Here is a 22246-nt window from a genome sequence, read left to right as displayed (position 1 = left end):
TCGGACTTTCCCGGTAAATAAATGTAAAGTAAATAAATATTAAGAAATAGGTTGTGCTTCTCTTACTATGAAACCGAGATTGGTGGATGACTTATGTATGTTGGCTTTATCACTGGAGTATGTAAGATTGCAGTTACAGTTGTTGAGCTATCTTCACCTAAGCTTGCAAGGCATGAAATTCTCATCTTAGGATTCTGAAATCTAGTATTTTTATATTCCATGTCATCTCCCAGTCAGTCAGTTACTCTAAATATTGAATACAAGGTTATGGGCTTTTGTGGAGTTGTAGCAAGAAGTTTCTTGCCTCTTCCCACTCTGATCCTAGGGTAAATTAGAGATGCTTTATCTCTGACGTGCTTTTCAGGCTGACTCTTCTGAGCACTGGTTTGGCACCCAACCCTATGAGGTGGGTTGCAAACCTGCAGGCATCAGTGTGGAAATAGGTGGATGCATCAGTGACTGTTGTGGCTTCAACCCTGGGGACATGGCCTATGAGATCAGCTTCTACTACATCGATGATGCCTTTGATTTCTCCTTCTTTGACACCAATACTGTCAGTGTCAGAGGGTCCCTTTGGTTGTGAGGGATGTGGTCAAACATTTGGAGTTTCTTAGTTCCGTCATTGTCAGGCTATTTGCCGATCTTTGTTGGATTGGCTTTTGAACTCTCAGCCTTGGGCTTATCAGCACCAGTCTTTTTGGCAGTAGTTTCAGCCTTAATGGGCTTTGGCTATAGGCAGTTAAAGGTCATTGCTGTTAGTCCCAGGTGTGGTGCCAGTATCCCTTTCAACATGTTGCAGATTATTCTGTTTGCTACCTTCACCTGCACGTGCATTGACTACTTTCTTGAACAGGGGCACTGTCCTGTCTTTGCTTTCAGCCACTCATCCTTTTCTCAGCAGCAAGACAGAGGGTTTGAAGAGCTGTTGCATGATTAGCCACAAGCATCTTTATCACTTTGTGTTTCTTGTCCTAGTATCAGCTCCTACCTAGGTCAAGTAGGAAGTAAAGATGGAAGGAGAGGGCCCCCCCCCCACCAAATATTGACAGTGGAGAGGGCAGTAATTCCGCTGCTATTCCTTCCCTGTAACCCCAGCTTTGGAGGAGGTCCCTGAAATAATTAAGTTGAAACCCGAATGAACAACCATCCCCATGCCTTTTCCCCTGAGAGGATCCTGTCAGAAGCCTTTCAGACTTCCTGGGTAGTCTTTCTGCAGATGAGATGGGTCATGTAGTTAAGACCACATGTTAAAAACCATACATTGTGGTGCATGTTCATGGAGGCCAGTTAAGATAATCTGGATGTTCACTGATTGCATTTACTCTGGAGAGACTCTGTAGGTTGTAGTAGTGGTGATGATGATACCGGTTTAACCTGGTAGGCCCACTGGACACAGTCACTTTTCAGAGTTGACCCAGGAGCAATTGTCTGGTTTAAGTAACTTGCTCAAGGTGACGCAGTAGGCAAATGAGGGCTGAAGGAATCCAACCCTGTACCGCAAAAACTACAGCTTGCAACCTTAACGTCTGTGTCAGCTGCCATAAGGTAGATATGTTTCTGAAGCAGCTCTAAAGTCTGTTCTATAGAATCCTACTGTCTGTCTTCTTAAGGAGTGATAGATTTGGAAGTTGTTTTTATGTGTCCTTCACATTTTCACCAAGGGCAGAACGTTACCTTCTGTTCAGCTTCCAGCTGCAGTTGGAAGATGAGGTGCTTCATTCAGTGGAAGGATTGCCTGATGAAGACTTCAAAAATAAGTTGCCATCTCAGATAGAAGCTATGTCTTCTGTATCTAATCTCCCCACGTGATTAGCTAATAACTGAAAGCATAGTTCTGCAAGTAGTAGCATAGTTTTTTGCTGCTACCTCTGGTTGAGTTTTAAAAATTTTGCTGAGGATTCCAAGGCATTTTTCCTTAACACATCCTTTGAGTCTGTCCAGTTTGGACCAAAAGTTAAGCAGAAATGGCGTGCATCACTGATTACAGACCTTCACAACTGTTGGCATGGAATTCCATACTCCTTAACGCACCTTTTCAAGAATGCATATGAATCATTCTAGTTATGATAACAGTGTGGCCAACAACAAGAAGCAAGTCAAATGTCTGTGAGGAACTAACATGGCTGTGGAAACTTCCAGAATAAACGTTGGCCCAAAAGCAAGAACAGCTGACAAGAAGGGGTGCTGTGGCCCTCCTTTTGAAGGGGATGGGGCAGCAGCCTTACCAAGTTGTCCCACTCAGGAGGCAATTGGAAGCTAGTTTTCCCTCCACTTGACTGCTTGGCTGACCATCTCACAAGACAGTGGATTCTTGCAATAATTTCTAGAGGTCACTTGATTCCCTTCTACTTCTTCCTCTGCTCCTCTCTACTATTGCTAAATGTCCTCCCATCAAAAGAGTGCAGCGAAAAAACAAGACTTAAAATCTCATCAGCAAAAAAAAAAATCTAAGAGGTCCTATCCAATCAAGTTTGTCTCAAGAAAAGGAATGGAGACTCGGACCAATTCTTCCTTGTCTGTAAGAGAGACTGGATGCACTGTTTAGAACTTCGACACCTGTTCACAAAACAAGATCATCAAGGAGTTTCCTGGGAAAGGACCCTGGTCTCACTATCTGCTCCAGTTACTTCTGTTTAGTCTCACCTTAGGTCCATTGTGTTTACCAAATGTTTATCTATAGTTGCAGTTAATCACTGGCTGCAAGGGGTGAAGGTGTTTACATAGCTGGATGGCTGGCTGCTAACCACAGAAATTTTAGACAGATTAGTTGCAGCGTAGGAGTCTCTATTGATTCTAGTCAGACCTTGGGAATAACACCGAAGACCCAGCTGGAGCCCTTGTATACACTAACCTTCACTGGAAAGAACATCTTTCATTGGACAGAATTCCTTTTTTGCAAAACATGGCATTTTCTTCTATATTCTCAGCCAACCACAACACTATTTCATATCATGGAAAGTGATGGCAGTTAATATTGACTTGTGTTACCATGTAAGGTTCTGCATTAGAATTTTACAGAGAACTTTCAAGATGCTGTGATATTAACAGATAAGTGTCCAAGCCTTGCAAAATGTACTTCCAGTGCTGGCTCCCCATTCAGAATCTTACTGTGGGCCGCCCATTTCAGATCCCTATTCCAGTAGTAACTGTTACCATGGACATCACTGATCTACACCATGAGGGAGCACAGTCCAAGGTGTGCTTCCAAACAAATGGAAGCCAGTCTACACATGAATATTCTGGTGATGGATGCAGTCCCTTTCACTTTGCATATATTCCAGGACTGCCTACCACAAGGTGCTACTCTTGTCTACTCTGACAGTATGGCTGCTGTTTGGTAAATGAACAAACAAGAGGTGCTCTCTCCTCCCCCTTTGTGAAGTGGTGTGAGTATGGGAATAGGCTGTGTCACAGAGCATTTTCTGATAGCCAGTCATACTCCTGGGAAAGCCAGTTTTCTATCAGGCAGACCGAGTTGTTGCTTACTGATGCCTTGAGATCTGTCAGCATTTTATAGCACAAACAAAACTCTGTTCTGTTACTGGGGAAAGCTTTACTGTAATCTGTTTATATCCTCAACTAGCGCCAAATGAGACTTCTCTCTCTCCTCATTATTCCCACTGAAGAAATGTCTCCGGAATGCTACCATCCAGAAATAGGCACTAGGACTCTTGCAGGTCCCCCCATTTCCCTTACCAGCTCATTTGGTAAGTCAAGCAAAACAAGCCCAGTCATTTTTCTCCCTAGCCCAGTTGTGTCCTTTACTTGAGTGGCTTTCTTTGCTGTGGCCTGATTTATTTATTTTTATCTTTAATTGACTGAGTTAGTCCCAATAGGCTAGAAGCCTCTTTTCAGATGGAGACCTGAGGTGACATATTTCTACTGCTAGGGGAGATTTGGTCAGGACATTGAGGAACTTCGACAGGTGCATTGGGATCTTTTACATTGATCTGAGCTATCACCAGCTCAAACTTATGGGAATTTGGTTTAATGTCTTATCCAAAGGAATGAAACACTGCAGTGCAGCACCTCATAGCAGGTGCAGTCTGGAGGATTGATTTCATTGTATGTTGTTGTGCATGCATATGAGATGCCTGAAATCTGCAGAGGAGAATATCTGGCAAAGCATTGTGGGTAGTGGAAGCTATTAACTTGGGAAAAGTTTAGATGCCTGCTGACTGAACCTCAGTGGTTTATGTCCAGCTGGATAAGAATGGAACTGCTTGTCCAGGTATTTCATTATGGTAAAATAATCTTTCATTTCTTAATTCTCATAAATTGGGTGGCACAGTGGTGCAGTGGTTAACATTGTTGCCTCACAGCAAGAGGTTCTTCAGTTCTCTTCTCAGCTGGGGTGCCTTCTGTGTGGAGTCTGCATGTCCTCCTTGTGTTGGGTGGGTTTCCTCTGGGTGCTCTGGTTTCCTCCCACATTCCAAAGATGTATCTGGAGTATTTCTCCCTGGGCCGCCGTTGAAAATAGGCTTTGTCCTAGTCAGACTTTCCTGGTCAACAAATGTTAAACTGCCTAGGCTTTTTCTTATTACTGTTTTATGTAAATTTTAGCAACTGAATCGTAACAAAGCCTTTTTGAGTTGGAGTTGAAGACTGACTTGAAGTTTGCTTTTTGTTTTGCATAGTCTCAAACTGGAACAGTTGCTAAAGATGAAGATGAAGAAGATATTGGAAAAGATAGTCAGTTTATGAAACTAGCCAAGAAAGCAACTGTCAAAGCCCTGCAGAAAAAAGGTAATTTCAAAATATTTAGCTTACAGGAAAGCAAGTTTATTTTTGTATGAATGTGTCATAAAGCCAGAGTTAGAGTACAGTTAGAAATAAGAATGCTTTTAGGAAGAATGCACTTACTCTGTATTCCTGCATCCCAGCTTCCAAAATATTCTACCTGTTATAGCCTTTTTTCTCTGAGGTTGTGCAACCTTATTGTTAGACTGCTTAAGCAAGTTTTGCAAAGGAGGTTATCTTAAACCCCCTGCAGAATTGTAGTTAATGTGACTGAAATTTGGTTTAAACTCTTGTTTCACTTATGATGTGTAATTTGTATTTATGTTGATTCTGCACTTTATTGGTCATTTTCATTATTTAAGAATGGGCTACACGAATTTACTTGAGAATTGTTTCATAGCCCCATGAATAAATCACTTATCTGAACTATTTTCTAGGCTGTATAGCTGTATAAATGAAATGCTTCAAAACATTAACATTTATGGCTGTTTAGGACTACTTGACCCTCCCTAGACTGCTTATTTCACCACCTTCTGGATAAATGGCAGATCTTTCTTAACCAGTCATGTTACTTTTTACCCAGTGAACATGTATTCTCAAATTTGCTTTTCTTTCTGACGGTATCCCATTTTCAGGAAAGCTATTATGATCATGTTTTACCCTTTAAAAAAATACATGATGTTATGTAGTCCTATCTCGTCTACATTCTTACCCATGGGTTCGGAGCTGAATATCGGCTCCGACTCAGCCTGTTTTACTAGCTCAAAAGTCTCTGATTGGCTGGGCTAAGAGGGTATCCCATAGTACACTACTTCGCATCCCCAGATCTCGTTTGCCGCTTGTAGAGCTTGGACGTGGTCTCGCTTGGCTGTGGCTAAGTACCTCTTTTTGGCTTATTTCTCTTGAGAAATTGGTTGTTTTACACCCAAAAGCTATTTTAATAGCTAATGTTTGCTGCTGCCGCTGTTTGTGTGTTTCTGGTGTTTTTGTGGTATCCCTAACTGTTCCCACGGGCTAGGCCCTTTTTAGTTAGAGGACCTAGTCCTACCTTAATTGAGTTGTTTGTGTGTTTCTTATTGTATTGTTTTAGAACCGTTTTAGTTAGAGGTTCTCTCTCTGTGTCCTTGTTGCCAGTTGTTTGTTTAGAGCTTCGCTCTGTCTCTGTGGTACTGTTTGCTAGTCTACATTGTGGGCTTCTCACCCATTTGGGAGTTGTTAACTATAGTGAGTACTGTGTGCTTGCCGCCTGTTTGGAAGTTTGTTAACCCTTTCTAGATGTGTCTAAAGATCAGAAAGAACATAAGCCTTCTGGCTTTAAAAAGTGTTCAAAGTGCGGATATAAAATGTCCATCACAGATGGACACTTGGTCTGTGTCTACTGTCTTGGAGCCATCCATTTACAGGAGTCATGTAGCTTTTGCCACGCCTTCAGTCCTAGGGTGCTCCAAGAGAGGAAAAACAAATTGATTCTAAAGGGACTGCTTAAACCATCTTTTGAGGAGGCTATAGATTCGGTCTCCAGCTCTGTCTAAATCTAAGACCTCCAAGTCCAAGAAAAGATCTCCGGCTCCATCTGCATCTTTGGAGCCTCCGGAGAAGATTACTATATTGGATACTGCTTCCTCGGCTCCACTGTCTTCGGGGCTGCAGGAGGTATCTGTATTAAGTGATTCAGCGTCCGCTCCGATCATTCTCGAACCCATTCGGAGCTGGTCGCCTAGTGTGAGGCATGGTTCACCAGATAAGAGATCTCAGTCTCCATCCATCTCCTCCAAATCCTCCAGGCTTTCTGATTTGGATGTGGATAGGGTGGTGCAGAGGCTCCTGCAGTCGCCAGTGTTGGCTAAATTGTTTTTGGCTCCGACCCAAATTCCTATGGTTGTTTCAATGATTCCTCCTCCGCGCACATCCTTGTTGTAGGAGCCGGCATGTTCCACTCCGAGTGATGTTATTGCGCCGGCTCCGATACCCCCTTTGAGTTTATCGGTGCCGACCTCGGCTCCGACCATGTCGGTTCCGTCCACAGGGTTCGAGACTCTGGTCTCCTCGGTCGGGCCCGAAGGGGATACTTCGGGACATCTTTCAGTTCCGAGTCTCCCACTCGGTGCATTGGCTCGGGGGATCCCGGTCGTGGCCTTGGAGGCCGGTCGGTCCTCGGACTCTGGGGGGGGGGGCGCCTTTGAGGCTATGCGGAGCACGCTGGCCAGGTCGTCAGCTACGTCACTCGGGTCGGTCATTCCATCCCCTACCACTCCGGCGAGAGCTTCTGACACTCACCTATCCTTGGACAGTAGAGCGTCAGGTCCTAAGGATACCCCCATGAGCGGTCCCCCACTTTCTTAAGGTGCCTGAGGAACCTCCCAGAAAGAAATTGTGCAAGTGAAAGCACATAGACTCCCAGGACGAGTCTCTCACTTCCGATACTGACCTCGAGGAATCAGAAAGATTCCCCCAAGTTTTCCTCTGATGTTGTTTCCTTCTCCGATATCCTGGAGATACTGAAACAAAGAGGAGACTGGCCTTCCAAAACCCTTTCCGAGGAGGAGTCAGTATTCCTTAAGGCTTTTGGCGCTCAACCTTCCGCCTCTTGGGTGTCTCCACCCTTCGATGAGCTTCTTGACCTTATTTGTCGAAGGGTGTGGGCAAACCCTGATTCTGTGGAGCCCATACCTAGGCGCCTCAACAAGTTTCTCTCTGCCCCTCAGGGAAAATAATTTCTGTCAAAGGGAGTCCCGGTTGATGCCATGGTGGTGGCGGCAGCCACCCAGAAGGAAGTAGTAGAGTCTTCCTCATCGGCCTGTCCTCCTAACAAGGAGTCTAGGACTATGGACCGGTACGGGAAGCATACCTTGTCTTCAGCCACCTTCACCTTAAGGTCGCTGAATTACTTGTCTCATTTCACTCGGCTCCAGAGAGATCTCCTTAAGGAGTTGGGAGATACTCTTGCGGGTAACATACCTGAAGTGGTGGCTCAGACAGTTAACGCACAGGTTTCTACCCTCAACTCCATCGCAAACTCGTCCATGTGACTCATTTCGTATGCGGCCGAGGGAGAGAGTAGGGCGGCCAGCTCAGGAGTAGCCCTTGGAAGGCAAGCCTGGCTGCGCCTGTGTCACTTCGCGGAGGCCTTCAAGTCTTCCTTCACTGATGCCCCTTTTGATGGTTCCTCCTTGTTTGGGACCAAAGTGAAAGACACCCTCACCAGGTGCGAGCAAGAGGGAAAGACCCTGTCTGCCGTAGGGGTCCATTTTTCCCTTCCATCTAGGCCTTATCCCAAGGCCCAGCGAGGGGGAAAAATGTGGTTCAAGAAATCACAAAGGTTTTTTCCTGCCGCACAAGGTGAAACCCCCTCCTGAGGCAGGGGAGGGGGGAGTTATTCAGGGCGACGTTGCCCCAAAGGCAGAGGGGGCCCCCCGCAATTCTGGAGACTGCGACTCCTTCCGTGGCTCCCCATACTGTCATTCCTGAGGGTGTGCCCGACTGTGCTTATCCAGAGCCAGTCGGGGGTCGAATTTCCTTGTATCCGGAAGCCTGGGAAAACATCACCCAGGACCGATGGGTATTAAGGATAATTTCCAAAGGTTACATCATTCCATTCTCTTCAGTAGCCCCTCCCATAAGAAAAATCCCGGACGTTCCACCCAGTCAAAGGGATCAAGCAGCCTCAGAGATAGCTCAGCTGCTAGAAAAAGGAGCCATCCAACCCTGTCTCCTTAGACCAAATCGGATTAGGGACTTACTCAATATTCTTTTTGGTGCCGAAAAGAACAGGGGACCTGAGACCCATACTAGATCTCAATCAACTCAACAATTATGTACACAAGTCCAAATTCCGTATGGTCACTCTACAGTCTATTCTCCCATTGTTGGGAGAGGAAGTATGGATGTGCCCCATCGACCTGAAGGATGCTTACTACCATGTCAAAATGGACAGGGCATCCAGGTGTCATCTACGCTTCCGGCTGGGAGCCAGACACTTCCAGTTTCGAGCCCTGCCCTTTGGTCTCACCACAGCCCCCAGGGTGTTCACCAAGTATATGGCAACGGTGACTGCTCACTTGAGATGTCAAGGATTCCAGGTGTTTCTGTACCTGGACAACTGGCTCTTCACCGCCCCCACCAGGCATCAACTAATTCAGACCAGGGACGCTACCATCAGTCTATGTCACCAATTAGGCATCACGATAAACTGGAAAAAATCTGCCTTATTGCCCTTACAGCGTGTCACCTTTATAGGAGCAGAGTTTGACACCATTCAAATGCGAGCATTCTTACCACAAGAAAGAATCACAGGGTTGCAACAAATTCTCACGCTGATGCCTCTGAGACATGTGAAGGCAAGACTGATTCTTCAACTCCTAGGGACCATGGCGGCTACTATCATGTTGGTTCCGCTAGCGAGATTACACATGAGACTTCTTCAATGGCTTCTCTTTGTCCAATGGTCTCTCCAAAGACTTCCACTATCCCATCCAATCCTAATGACAGATGCAAGCAGGACCTCCGTTGGTGGCTGTGCACCAACAACTTGAACCCTTTGTTCCACTCGTCCCTGTTGCCACGGTGACCACGGACGCCTCCCAGATGGGGTGGGGGGGGGGGGCATTATCTCTGCAGGGTGGTCCAAGGCACGTGGCAGGAGCATGAGATACATTTGCACATAAACGTCCTGGAGATGAGAGCAGTGCTGCTTGCGTTGCAGGCACTTCAAGAAGTTCTCCCTCTAGGGACCATTGCGATACACTCAGACAACATGTCAGTAGTGTGGTATCTCAACAAGCAAGGAGGAACCCGATCTTACCCACTATGCAGGGAGGCCATGCGCGTGTGGCATTGGGCAATAGCTGCCCAAAGGTTTCTAGTGGCAACGCATATTCCGGGGAAGACCAATGTAATAGCGGGCAAGCTAAGCAGGGCAAATCTTATGTTCTACGAGTGGTCCCTGAATCGCCTGGTTGCAGAGCGAATCTTCAGCGGATGGGGTCAACCTTGCTGCGACCTTTTTGCCAGCCCTCTCAATGTGAAATGCAGCAACTACTTCTCGCTGATCCCCCCCACCGGGGGAATCACCCAGGGACGCTCTAGCTCACAATTGGCCCTCTGGTCTGCTTTTATGCTTTCCCTCAATTTCCCCTTCTCTCAAGGGTGATTCAGAAAGCGCAATCATTGGAAAGCAGGATGATTCTGATTGCCCCACACTGGCCTCGTCAAGTATGGTTCCCCTTCCTTCAACCTTTCATTGTGGATACTCCTTGGATTCTGGAACCCTTCCAGATCTACTGACGCACATGTCGGTACAGTTCCACCCATCTCTGAGGACTCTCCGGCTGACAGCCTGGCTTCTCCACTTCCATCGTTAGTCAGATGTCATAATTTTTCACCGGAAGTAGTCCATATATTGTCGTCCTCTCATAAACCATCCACTAGAAAAATCCACTTTAGCAAATGGAAAAGGTTCTCTATCTGGGCTCATTCTAGAGGCATTGATCCCTACATGGCTCCAATTGATTCCATTTTGGAATTTTTGTCTATACTGTTCTGTCAGGGGTCCGCATCAGCCACCATCAAAGTTCAGCTGGCGGCTATATCCTACTTCCACGTGGCCAATGAGCCTAGCCTTATGGCACACAGACTATGTAAAGCATTCCTTAAAGGTACCCTATTGCTTCGTCACCCAGTATCCCAACCTGTTATGCCCTGGGACCTCAATTTTGTTCAAGCCCTCACTCTTCCACCTTTCGAGCCTGCAGCTACCTACGAGTTAAAATTTCTTATATGGAAAACAGCATTTTTAACAGTAATCACTTCAGCGAGGCGGGTCTTCGAAATTCAAGCCCTCTCCATTAAACACCCATATTTGATCTTCCATAAAGATAGAGTTTCTCTTAGACCAAACCCGTCATTCCTTCCCAAAGTGGCTTCTATGTCTAATATAATTTAGTCTGTTGAGCTGCCAGTTTTCTTCCCCAGTTTTTCCAACTAGGCAGAATTCAGATTTCACCAATTGGATGTACATAGACAGTTACGCTTCTATCTCCACCGGACGAAAGATATCCGGAAATCTGACCAACTCTTTGTCTCCTTTTCGGAAAACCGGTCTGGTTCTCTGGTATCCAAGGTCACACTCTCTAGATGGATAGCCAGCTGTATTTCCTTCATCTGTCAGACAGCAGGTAAAAATTTGTCTTTTACACCTAAAGTCCACTCCACAAGAGCGGTTTCCACATCCACAGCCTATCAAGCTAGATTGTCGATGGATGATATATGTGCTGCGGCCACTTGGGCTTCTCCTCACACCTTTGTGTCTCATTACAAATTGGACGTGGTTTCCAGGGGCAGATCTTCATTTGGCTCCACAGTTCTCAGGAGTATTTTCCTATGAGCCACCCAGGTTGTAGGTGCTAGGGATGCTGTCCCATGGGTAAGAATGTAGGCGAGATAGGACTATACAACATCAAGAAGTTATGTACTCACCATAACGTTCAATGTATGTAGTCCATCTTGCCTCACATTCTTACTTACCCTCCTGCCTTCCCCTGCCTGGAGGATTTGGAAGTTAGATTTTATCCTGCAGAGTCCCTTTGAATACATTTATTTGTATGGATGTGTGCTATGTATGCAGTAACTGGGTTGCAAGCAGCAAACTAGATCTGGGGATGTGAAGCAGTGTACTATGGGATACCCTCTTAGTCCAGCCAATCAGAGATTTTTGAGCTAGTAAAATAGGCCGAGTTGGAGCCGATATTCGGCTCCGAACCCATGGGTAAGAATGTGAGGCGAGATGGACTACATACATCGAACGTTATGGTGAGTACATAACTTCTTGATGTTAAGTTGTCTAGCTCGCCTTCATTCTTGCTGGATGGGTTCGGAGCCGATCATTGGCTCCGACTCTGCCTTCTACTAAAGCTCGAGAGCTATTTACTGGCTCGTGGCCTCCCCATGTCCCACAATGCTTGGCGCTAGATACCCAGATCTCATTTGCCGCTTCAGCTATGATGTTGCGTTTTTACTGGCTCAGGTCGTATTAATCCTTTTTTTTTTCTATTTTCAGCTAATATTTAACTGTATTTTTCTTAGAGTTAGATTGTCTTTACCTTGTAGTATAGTTATACTGTGTATCCCCTAGTTTGTCCCACTTAGGAAACTCATTTTCTGTTAGAGAGTTTCTACCCCCCCTTGTTTCTTCTCTATTAGTGGCTAACCCCCCCCCTTGTTGTACTTATAGGAGTAGTGTTTAGCCTTCTAGTTTTTTGTATATTTTTATTGAGGTGGTTGTTATTATTATTGTTAGCTTATCTAGTGCAGGCGTGTGAATGTGTCTGTGTGCCTTGTTTAAGCACTAGTGTAATTTTTCTCTCTTTGGTGTCCCCGGACCAGTATGTCCAAGGATACCAAAGTTTCAGGCTTCAAGAAGTGTGACTCGTGCTGTCAGAAGATGTCTCTGACAGACGGTCACACTTCTTGCGTTTATTGCTTGGGTTCCCTACACCTGCAGGACTCCTTCTCGGTCTGTCATGCCTTCAGCCTGAGAGTCCTGCAGGAGCATAGGAACAAGCTTATCTTGAGAGGCCTACTCAAGCCAGAGGGATCCCCAGCGAAGCCTCAGTCGGGGAAATCCTCAAAGCCCGCCAAACCGTCTGCTCCCAGTTCGGAGCAGTCGCCGGGCGGAGCATCTGCCTCCTCTTTGGCTCTGGAGGGAGCCGACACCTCTAGACTTCAATCGGCTCCGACTTTACTGTTGGAACCGTCATTGGGCCGAACACTTTCTAGGTCCCCTTCCCTAAAATCGGTTCGCTCGGCTCCGAGGTCACTGTTGCTTCAGTCGGAACGAAGCTATAGGCCCCACTCCTCTCGGTCTTCCAGGTTATCCGACCATGACTTGGAGAGGGTGGTCAATAGACTACTTAAATCGCAGGCCCTGGCCAAGATGTTAACCAGCCCTTCTCAACAGACTGTGGCTGTCCCGGTGTCTTCAGCAGTTCCTCCTCCGACTCCCCTTTTGCGTTCGGAGCCGGAGCTGGTTGGGGCTCGAATCTTGGAAACGTCGGAGCCAATACCACACCTTTTGGCTCCTTCGTCGGCTCCGATCTCTTCATTGGTTCCTTCCTTGGAGGGATCTCGGCACCGGGGCTCCCTCATCGGCTCCAAGGGGGCGAGTGGCATCGGACCCTTGTCCGACCCCGTTCTCCCTCTCGGGGCTTCAGCGCAGGTGAGCTCGGCCCCGACATCGGCCTTAGAGCCGTCCCTCTCTGTGCCGGGAGGGGTTCACATCTCTTCGGAGCGGGGACCCTCTGCTCTGCCTGACAGGGGTGCCTTCGAGGTCATGAGGAGCGTGCTGACTCCTGTGTCGGCTCCTCGATTGGCCTCTTTGGCTCCTCCCCCCCATGGTGCCTGCATTGGTCTCTGTCCACCCTCCTGACCCCAAGCGTGGAGAACAGATACTCCAGGCCGCCCTATTGGGCGTATCTTCCTCTTCCGAGGCCTCCCCTGATCATTCAGAAGAGCCCCCTCGGAAGACAAAATGTAAGAAGAAACATGTTGACTCCCCCAAGTCAGTCACGTCTGATACCGACTTGGAGGATTCAGAAGGGTCCCCAAGATCCCCCTCTGAGGATATCTCTTTTTCAGACATCCTAGAGTTCCTTAAGCTGAGGGGGAACTGGACTGCCCTTAACCCTTCCGAGGACGAGTCGGTGTACCTGGACGCGTTTGGTTCTCGCCCTTCCACCTCCTGGGTGTCTCCACCCTTCAACCCGCTCATGGAAGTGGTGGCTCGAAGGGAGTGGTCAGCCCTGGACACAGTGGAACCAACTCTCCGCAGGCCCACTAAGTTCATTACAATAATAGAGTCTAGGACAATGGACAGGTACGAGAAGCTGATGTTTTCTTCAGCGACCTTTTCCATGCGGTCGCTGAATTATCTGTGCCATTTCACCCACCTTCAAAGGGATCTTCTCAAGGAACTGGGTGATACCCTTCAGGATCCATCAGCTGCGGGGGCTCAGGATAAGATTAACTCCCAGCTGGCGACCCTTAACTCTATCGTCAACTCCTCCATGCGGCTCATTTCTTATGCAGCCGATGGGGCGAGTAGGGCCGCAGGTACAGGCGTGGCTTTGAAAAGATATGCCTGGATGTGGTTATGTAACTTTGCCGACCCCTTTAAGGTGTCCTTCACCAATACCCCCTTCGATGGTTCGGCTCTGTTTGGACCACAGGTGAAGGATACCCTTACCAGGTGTGAGCAGGAAGGTAAGACACTCTCTGCTGTGGGAGTCCGCTTTTCTACTCCCTCTAGACCATACCCTAAAGGTCAGAAGAGTGGAAAAATGTGGTTTCAGAAGCCCCAGGGAGTCGTGCCTGACACACGTGGCAAGTTTCCCTTCAGGGGCAGAGGAGGGAACAATAATAGATGCCGCCCAAGGGGCGGGGGGGGGGTCCGCAGAATCAGGGTAGCAGAGAGTCTTTCTCTGACAAACTCTTTCAGCACCCCTGAGGGACTGCCCGACTGTCCACCTTCGGAGGCAGTCGGGGGAAGATTGTCACTGTACCCAGAAGCCTGGCAGCTCCTCACACAAGACAAATGAGTACGGTCCATCATATCCAAGGGTTACAAAATCCCCTTTGTCCACACCCCTGTACAAACAAAAAGGTCCCTTCCAGATGTTCCACCTGGTCTAAGGGAACAAGCAGTGCTAGAAATTTCAAAACTGCTAAAAAAAAAAAAAAAAAGGGCCATCCAGCCAGTCCCAGCAGACCAGCAAGGATCCGGGATTTACTCCAAGTTCTTTTTGGTACCAAAAAAGACAGGGGATTGGAGACCCATTTTGCATCTCAGCAGGTTAAACAAATCTGTTCAAAGAACGAAGTTCCGGATGGTCACGCTTCAGTCCATTCTACCTTTTTTGGGTCAGGACAATTGGATGTGCTCCATAGACCTTCAGGATGCATACTACCATATCAAAATGGACAGGCGCTCAGGAAGATTTCTCCGCTTCCGGCTGGGAGCCAGTCACTATCAATTCAGAGCCCTGCCCTTTGGTCTCACCACAGCCCCCAGGGTGTTCACCAAATGCATGGCAGTGGTTACAGCTCACCTGAGACGGCGAGGATTCCAGGTGTTTCCATATCTAGACGACTGGCTCCTTACTGCTTCCACCAGGCATTAGCTACTGCGAGCCAGGGATTATACCATCCAAACTTGCTCCGAGCTAGGTATCTCATTGTCGCCTTGTCAATCTATAACCTTTATAGGCGCAAGATTAAATACAAAACAGCTGTCTGCAAAACTTCCTTTCGACAGAGTATCAGACATTCGCCGACATGTGCAGGTCTTACTACAGTGCAAGAGGATTCAGGCCAGATTTGTACTGAAAACTTTGGGTCTCATGGCAGCAGCAATCACATTACTTCCCCTGGCTCGTTTTCACATGCGGATTCTTCAGTGGATGCTTTTTTACCCAATGGTCTTTTCATGCAAAGACCACCTGGCTTGGTGGATGGTCTCCCCTCTAGTACTTCAGGGCAGACCGTTTGTTGTTCCTCCTTCTGTTGCCATGGTGACCACGGATGCCACCCTGATCGGGTGGGCATTTTCAGGGCAGGACTCTCCAGGGCACTTGGCAACCTCTAGAGTACCACCTGCACATAAACGTCTTGGAGATGAGAGCGGTACTTTTAGCGTTGCAAGCTCTTCAGGACTCTCTACTCACTGGGACTATTGCAATTCAAACAGACAATATGTCTGTAGTGTGGTACATCAACACGCAGGGCAGAACCAAGTCCTATCCCTTATGTCGAGTAGCACTCAGACTCTGGCAGTGGGCGATCTCCTCTCAACGGTTTCTGATAGCAACGCGTATCCCTGGGAAGTCCAACGTCATAGCGGACAGGCTAAGCAGAGCTATTCTCTTGCCTCACGAGTGGTCTCTCAGTCAGTAGCGGACAAAATTTTCTGCAGATGGGGTCAACCTTGCGACCTTTTCGCAACTCCTCTCAACAGCAAGTGTGACAATTTCTTCACTCTCTTCCCCCTCCCTGGCCACTCCCCCAGAGACGCTCTAGTTCATGATTGGCCCCGGGGTCTTCTGTATGCATTCCCTCCTTTTCCCCTAATTCCCCAAACTAATTCAGAAGGCGACTGCATTGGGATCCAGGATGATCCTCATTGCCCCTTACTGGCCTCGACAAATTTGGTTCCCATTCATGCATAGTCACCTGCTGGAGCAGCCTTGGAATCTGGACCCAGTGCCAGACCTCTTGGTCCATCAGTCGGGCGGGCTGCACCAATCCCTTCAGTCTCTCAACCTCACAGCTTGGTTGCTCCACTTCCAACCTTAGCCAGGCTTCCACATATTTCTTAGCCGGTGCGTGAAATCCTCCTTTCTTTGCACAAATCTACTACCAGGAAGACTTATGCTAGTAAGTGGAAATGTTTCTCTTTCTGGGCAGAGGCTAGAAATATAGACCCCTTTACAGCCCCTGTCCATCACGTTCTAGATTTTTTAGCAGAACTTTTTCGAGCTGGTTCCTCGTCTGCCACCATTAGGGTCCAATTGGCTGCTATCGCAAATTTCCACGCTGGCCTGTCAGAAACCAGCATCATGTCCCATAAACTTTGCAAGGCCTTTCTTAAAGGGACTATTTTACTTAGGCCCCCGGTCAGAGATCCCCCGCCTCCGTGGGATTTAAACCTGATATTAGCTTCCTTGATTCTCCCTACTTTTGAACCTGTGGCCTCCTGTTCCTTAAATTTACTCTCCTGGAAGACTCCCTTTTTAGTAGCCATCACCTCAGCTAGGAGAGTTTCGGAACTTCAAGCCCTCTGTATTTGTCCTCCTTATCTTGTGTTTCACAAGGATAGAGTTTCACTCAGGACTAATCCTTCTTTTCTGCCCAAGATACCTTCCCAGACAAACCTGAATCAGGCTATTGATCTACCTGTCTTTTTTCCTAACTATTCAAACAAAGCTGAACAAAAGTTACACCAATTGGACGTTCATAGGCAATTACGTTTTTATTTGTATAGGACTAAACAAACAAGAAAATCGGACCAACTCTTCCTGTCCCTATGCTGAGGGCAAACAGGGCCTGCCAGTTTCTAAAGTAACCTTATCCAGGTGGTTGGCCTCTATTATTACTTTGATTTATCAACTGAGACATAAAGAACTCTCTACAAAACCAAAAGCTCATTCCACCAGAGCGTTAGCTACTTCGGCAGCTTTTCAAGCAAGACTACCAATGGAATCTATTTGTGCTGCGGCCCCATGGGCCACTCCTCATACTTTCATTTCACATTATAAGTTGGATATGGCCTCTAGGAGTCGAGCTGATTTTGGTTCCACCATGCTCAAGAGTCTGTTCCGATGAGCCACCCAGGACTAAGGTGCTAGGGACGCTGTCCCATCCAGCAAGAATGAAGGCGAGATAGACAACTTAACATTAAGAAGTTATGTACCTACCATAACGTTCCATGTTAGTTGTCTTCTTCTCACCTTCTTTCTTGCATCCCACCCCCCCCATCCTCCTAGCCTGGACAGACCGAGAAGAGTCTCTTTTTGAGGCCTTCTTCCTCTGGCTGAGTCTTATCTGGGTTATGTCCTCCTCTGTTTTAGTACTGTAGATAAACCTTGTAGTTTGGACAGGTGTCCTTAAAATTTTTTCTATGGTGTTAGCTCTGCCAAATGAGATCTGGGTATCTAGTGCCAAGCATTGTGGGATATGGGGAGGCCTCGAGCCAGTAAATAGCTCTCGAGCTGTAGTAGAAGGCCGAGTCAGAGCTGAGGATCGGCTCCGAACCCATCCAGCAAGAAAGAAGGCGAGAAGAATACAACTAACATGGAATGTTATGGTAGGTACATAACTTCTTATTCGTCATTCTCAACGTTGCATTTTGGCTATTTGCATTGTATCCTTTCTAGAATACAACTGGCCTGCTACACTAGACTCTGGCACCCTCCCTCAGCTATGCTGTGACTGGTGATTGGCTAGACCCTTGGAGGGAAATCAGTAGTCAGTGTAGAAAACTTAAGTAATTTCTTGACACCTCGCAACAAAGCAGCTCTGAGGCTTCACAGGAGCAGCAAAAGACTTCAAGCATCTTTTCTATCAGATTCCCACAGGAGAACCATTCAGAAACTATTGCCCTTTTAACAACCTATTTATTTTATATTCTGACTAAAAGTGGTATTTCCCTTTAAAACGCCCATTAGAAGATTCCTGTCAGGGTCCACCATTTTATTTACATTTTGGGGCAGTTTTGTCCTGCTTATGAAACTTTGAACCATAAGTGTAAATTTAAGGATCAGGAAGCATTTTTTTCAGCGCCAAAAACATTTTGTGAATGTTTATTGCTAGTACAAACTTCTTGGCTGCTTAACTGCTATTGTTCTGTCAGCCCACTTTTATGTAGAGTGCTTTATTTATGACTTTTGTTGTGTTCTTTGTTTTTGCTGTGGGGTCTGTGTGTGTATATATATGTGTGTAAAATATATATATATATATATATATATATATATATATATATATATATATATATATATATATATATATAAGAGAATTTCGGAAGGTCAAAAGTAAAATAAAATTTTTTTTTTTTTTTGCAGGGGGCAAGCCCCCCACTTCCTGCTGATCAAATATACCAACTACAAGATTGCACTACATTGAGGAAAACTCCAGATTTCCCAATGTTCTTCGTGTTTCACTCAGTGTAGTGCAATCTTATAGTTGGTATATTTGATTAGCTGGAGGTGGGGGGCTTGCCCCCCTGCAAAAAAAAAAAAAAAAACTTTTATTTTACTTTTGACCTTCCGAAATGTCAGTCATATGTAACGTTCGGCATTTCGGAAGGTCGATCAACTGAAAGGGCTCTCTCTCTCTCTCTCTATAGATATATATATTTTACACACATGCATATAAACACACAGACCCCACAGCAAAAACAAAGAACATAACAAAAGTCATAAATACAGCACTCTACATAAAAGTGGGCCGACGGAGCAATAGCAGTTAAGCAGTCAAGACGTTTGTACCAGCAATAAACATTCACAAAATGTTTTGGCTCTGAAAAAAATGCTTCCTGATCCTTAAATTTACACTTAGGGTTAAAAGTTGCATCGCTTGCTGTCGCTTGTTGACTGATGTCAGGTCATCAGTGCTGTAAAGCAAGGCAGCCGATGCCATTACGTCAGTCTTTCTTGCCGTGGAGCCCGTCGCAGAAGCAGTTTGCAAGTGTGCCGGTTGTTCAGTACCAGAGTTCGAATTACAGCTGAAAACGTCTAAAGCGAAGTACCCCGTTGGGGATCTTTTTCTTGCACTAACCGATGTCTGAAAAAGTTAACCATTGTCTTGCCTGTGGTAAGCAGATCCCACACCGAGACTTCCATTCATATTGCATCACTTGTTTAGGCCCAGACCATGACGTCCCCATTGCCGATTGTGTGCCCTCTTTAACACTAGAACCATTTGTCGTAGAACTCTTATTGTAAACAGGTATTTTCATCTTTCATCTCTTCGCATTCCAAAATGGCGTCCATCAGTCAACAATCCATAGACATTCCGAAAAAACGTAGAGATAGAGACAGACCACACAAAGCTAAGCCTTCCGACGACGCTACCGCTAAGCAGGACGTTAGTTCTCCAGAATTCAGTGAGGTGCTTTCGCAGCCCCTGATGCCCGGTATGATATCTATGCAGGCCTCTACCAAGACCCTTTCGGAGTTCGTTATGACGCAGAAATCTTCTTAGTCTTCCGAGCCTTTGGTTGTCTCTGCCTCAGTTGGGTCCGTAGCTGTGACGCAGGCATCGACTTCCAAGGAGGCCTTTCGCACTACCGCTTCTAGACAAAAACTGACTTCTCATCCAACTACCGTTTCTCTCAGACCGATGGATACTCTTAGGCCTAGAAGCCAGGTCACTCATAGAAAATCTACCTCTAGCCACCGTCTTAATCCTGCGCCATCACCCCAAGCGCTTAAGATGGTGGAGGATCTTATCTCCCTTATCAGGGGTAGTCAGGCCACAACTTCTAAAAGGAAAAGACACCCTTTTCCTGAAATAATGACAAAGCAGGATTCTGAGGAATCTGATTATTCAGATTTTGAAGAGGAACAACCACCTCTGACTGCTTATGAGGATTCAGATACAGAGGAATCAACTCCTTCTACCTCCCCACCAGAAGACCTTTCCTTTGGGGAAACCCTTCACACCCTCAGGGAACATTTCCACTGGGAATCTCAGGACTTCCATCAGTCTAAGAAAAGACTGAGAGTTTCTAGACTTGCCCCAGCACAGACCCTTGGCCACCCCACCTGTCTTAGAAGTGGTGGATGATGGTTTCCATGAATCCAGCTTAGCTACTGACGCCCTACCACCTGCTCCCAGTAAACCTGACCAGCATTACAGAGAACCGGATTCTCTCAAATACCTGTACAGAAATCCTGCTGCAGACCTGGAGGTCATTACACGTGAACCTAAAAGAGCTTAAGACTAGCTCTGCAAAGAATCATTTTCCTTCTGACAAGGATTTCAGAGCTCTGGACGGGGTAAAAAAGTATACACCTCTGCAACCTTAGCTATCAGAGCACTCAACTGTCCGTTCCATATGTTAAAATATCAACAGCACACTTTGCAGCTATTCAAGCAGAAGATTTATACCTTTCCTGACTGTACCAATTCGAAAGAGTTAGGAGATTTACTGCACTCTACTTGTCAAGTGGCCAAACACTCATTGGACTGTGGATATGACGCCCTAGAAGCCTCAAGCAGGGCAGCAGTGTCAGGATATGTCATTAGGAGACATGCATGGTTGAAGGAACAACCTCTCCCTGATCATGTCAAGTCTAAATTAATTGATGCACTCTTGAATAAGAACTGCTTGCTTGGAGTAAAAGCAGAAGAGGTGCTTTAAAAGATGGAAGACACAAGCAAAATCTATGCAAACAGTAAAATATTTCTTTCAGGTTCAACCACCTAGGTTCAGCAGGAATTTTCCCTCTAAGCATTGGTTCTTTCCTGCACCTAGCAGACAGGGGCAAGGTAAGCCCCGCAGGAAGAGACCACCCATGCCCCTATCCCAGGGACAGCAGAGAACCAAACAGTGGACCATTTCCTCCCCAAAGGCAGGGAGTTCTAAGCCATCCTTCTCATTGACTCCTTCTCCCCCCTCTGCAAAGAAAATTGGCTTTCTGTAACAAAGGACTAATGGGTCTTAAAGATCATTTTTCGGGATGCAAATTCTCTTTCAACAAACTCCCAATTCCAAGAGGGTACCCAGACTTACCTCCAAATCAGTGGGCAGAGGCATTGAAACAAGTCCAAACTCTCGTATCCCAGAGGGCAGTAGAACCTGTTCCCGCAGATCAAACAGTCAAAGGTTTTTATTCCAGACTATTCCTTGTTCCCAGAAAAGAGGGCACTTGGCGTCCTGTCCTGCATCTATCCATTCTGAACACCTCCCTGGTGGTCCCCAAATTCAAAATGCTAACTTTGGAGCAGCTGCTGTCTATGCTTACAAAAAATGCATGGTTAGTGATTCTAGACCTAAAAGATACCTACCTCCACATCCCCATAAGGGAATCCTGCAGGACATTTCTGCACTTCAGAGCAGGCTCACAACACTGCTCTACCCTCTGGCTTATCTACTGCTCCCAGAGTATTCACCAAATGCTTAGTCTCAGCCATACCATTTTGCAGACAGAGAAATATACAGATTTACCCTTATATGGAAGACTGGCCTCATTCAGGCAGAGTGCAAAGAAAAGCTGCTCCAGGACCTCCTCTTTGTCGAAACCCTCCTAACTTCCTTAGAGTTTACCATCAATGAGAAGAAATCAAAGCAAACACCCTCCAGGAGGATCATTTTCTTGGGAGCACTGCTGGACACAGCATCCCAAATGGCTTTCCTATCCCCAGAAAATCAGAGCTTCCTGCCTCTCTACTTTACGCAGCTGGCTTACAGAAGTCACCTCATGGTGAGGAAGTTCCTATAAGCCTTGGGATACATGGCATCTTTCATCCTTCTATTCCTCTGGGCAGGCTTCACATGAGAAAACTTCAGTGGTATCTAAAGAACCTTTGGTGTCAGTACTCTCAGCCTGTAGAGACCACTCTCCCTCTGATCCTCTGTATAAGGGCCAAGTTTCTCTGGTGGTCAGGGGCCTGTGCCAAGAACAAGGGTCTTCCCTTCATCCTCCGCCCTACCGGGCAGACCATCCCCACCGACACCTCAGACATTGCTTGGGGCGCTCACCTAGCAGGCAGGTGCACCCAAGGTCTTTTGGATGCCCAGCACCTTCCCTTACACATCAACCATAAGGAAATAATGGCAGTACAAAAGGCTCTGACATCCTTCAAACCCCATCTCAGGCAAGGGGTTCTCCTTGTCAAAACAGACACCACAGTAATGTGGTACATCAACAAACTGGTAGGGACCCAGTCTTGCCCTCTATGCAGGCTAGCCAATGAACATCTGGCTGACTGCCTCCTCTATGGGATTACACCTAAT

General features: G+C 46.6%; 1 protein-coding gene across 1 annotated transcript in view; it reads left to right on the top strand.

Annotated features, from left to right (window-relative positions):
• The window catches only part of CLSPN (claspin), a 699079-nt gene that overhangs the window by 506823 nt on the left and 170010 nt on the right, over window positions 1-22246 (top strand). Inside the window, exon 20 of the mRNA XM_044059962.1 lies at window positions 4638-4746. Within this exon, the coding sequence (XP_043915897.1) occupies window positions 4638-4746 (109 nt within the window). The remainder of the gene's footprint in view (window positions 1-4637; window positions 4747-22246) is intronic.

This window comes from Protopterus annectens, chromosome 1.part2 (genome assembly GCF_019279795.1).
Source record: "Protopterus annectens isolate FY-2018-M chromosome 1.part2, PAN1.0, whole genome shotgun sequence".
Classification (NCBI taxonomy): Eukaryota; Metazoa; Chordata; order Ceratodontiformes; family Protopteridae; genus Protopterus; species Protopterus annectens.
This window is presented reverse-complemented; position numbering and strand designations above follow the sequence as displayed.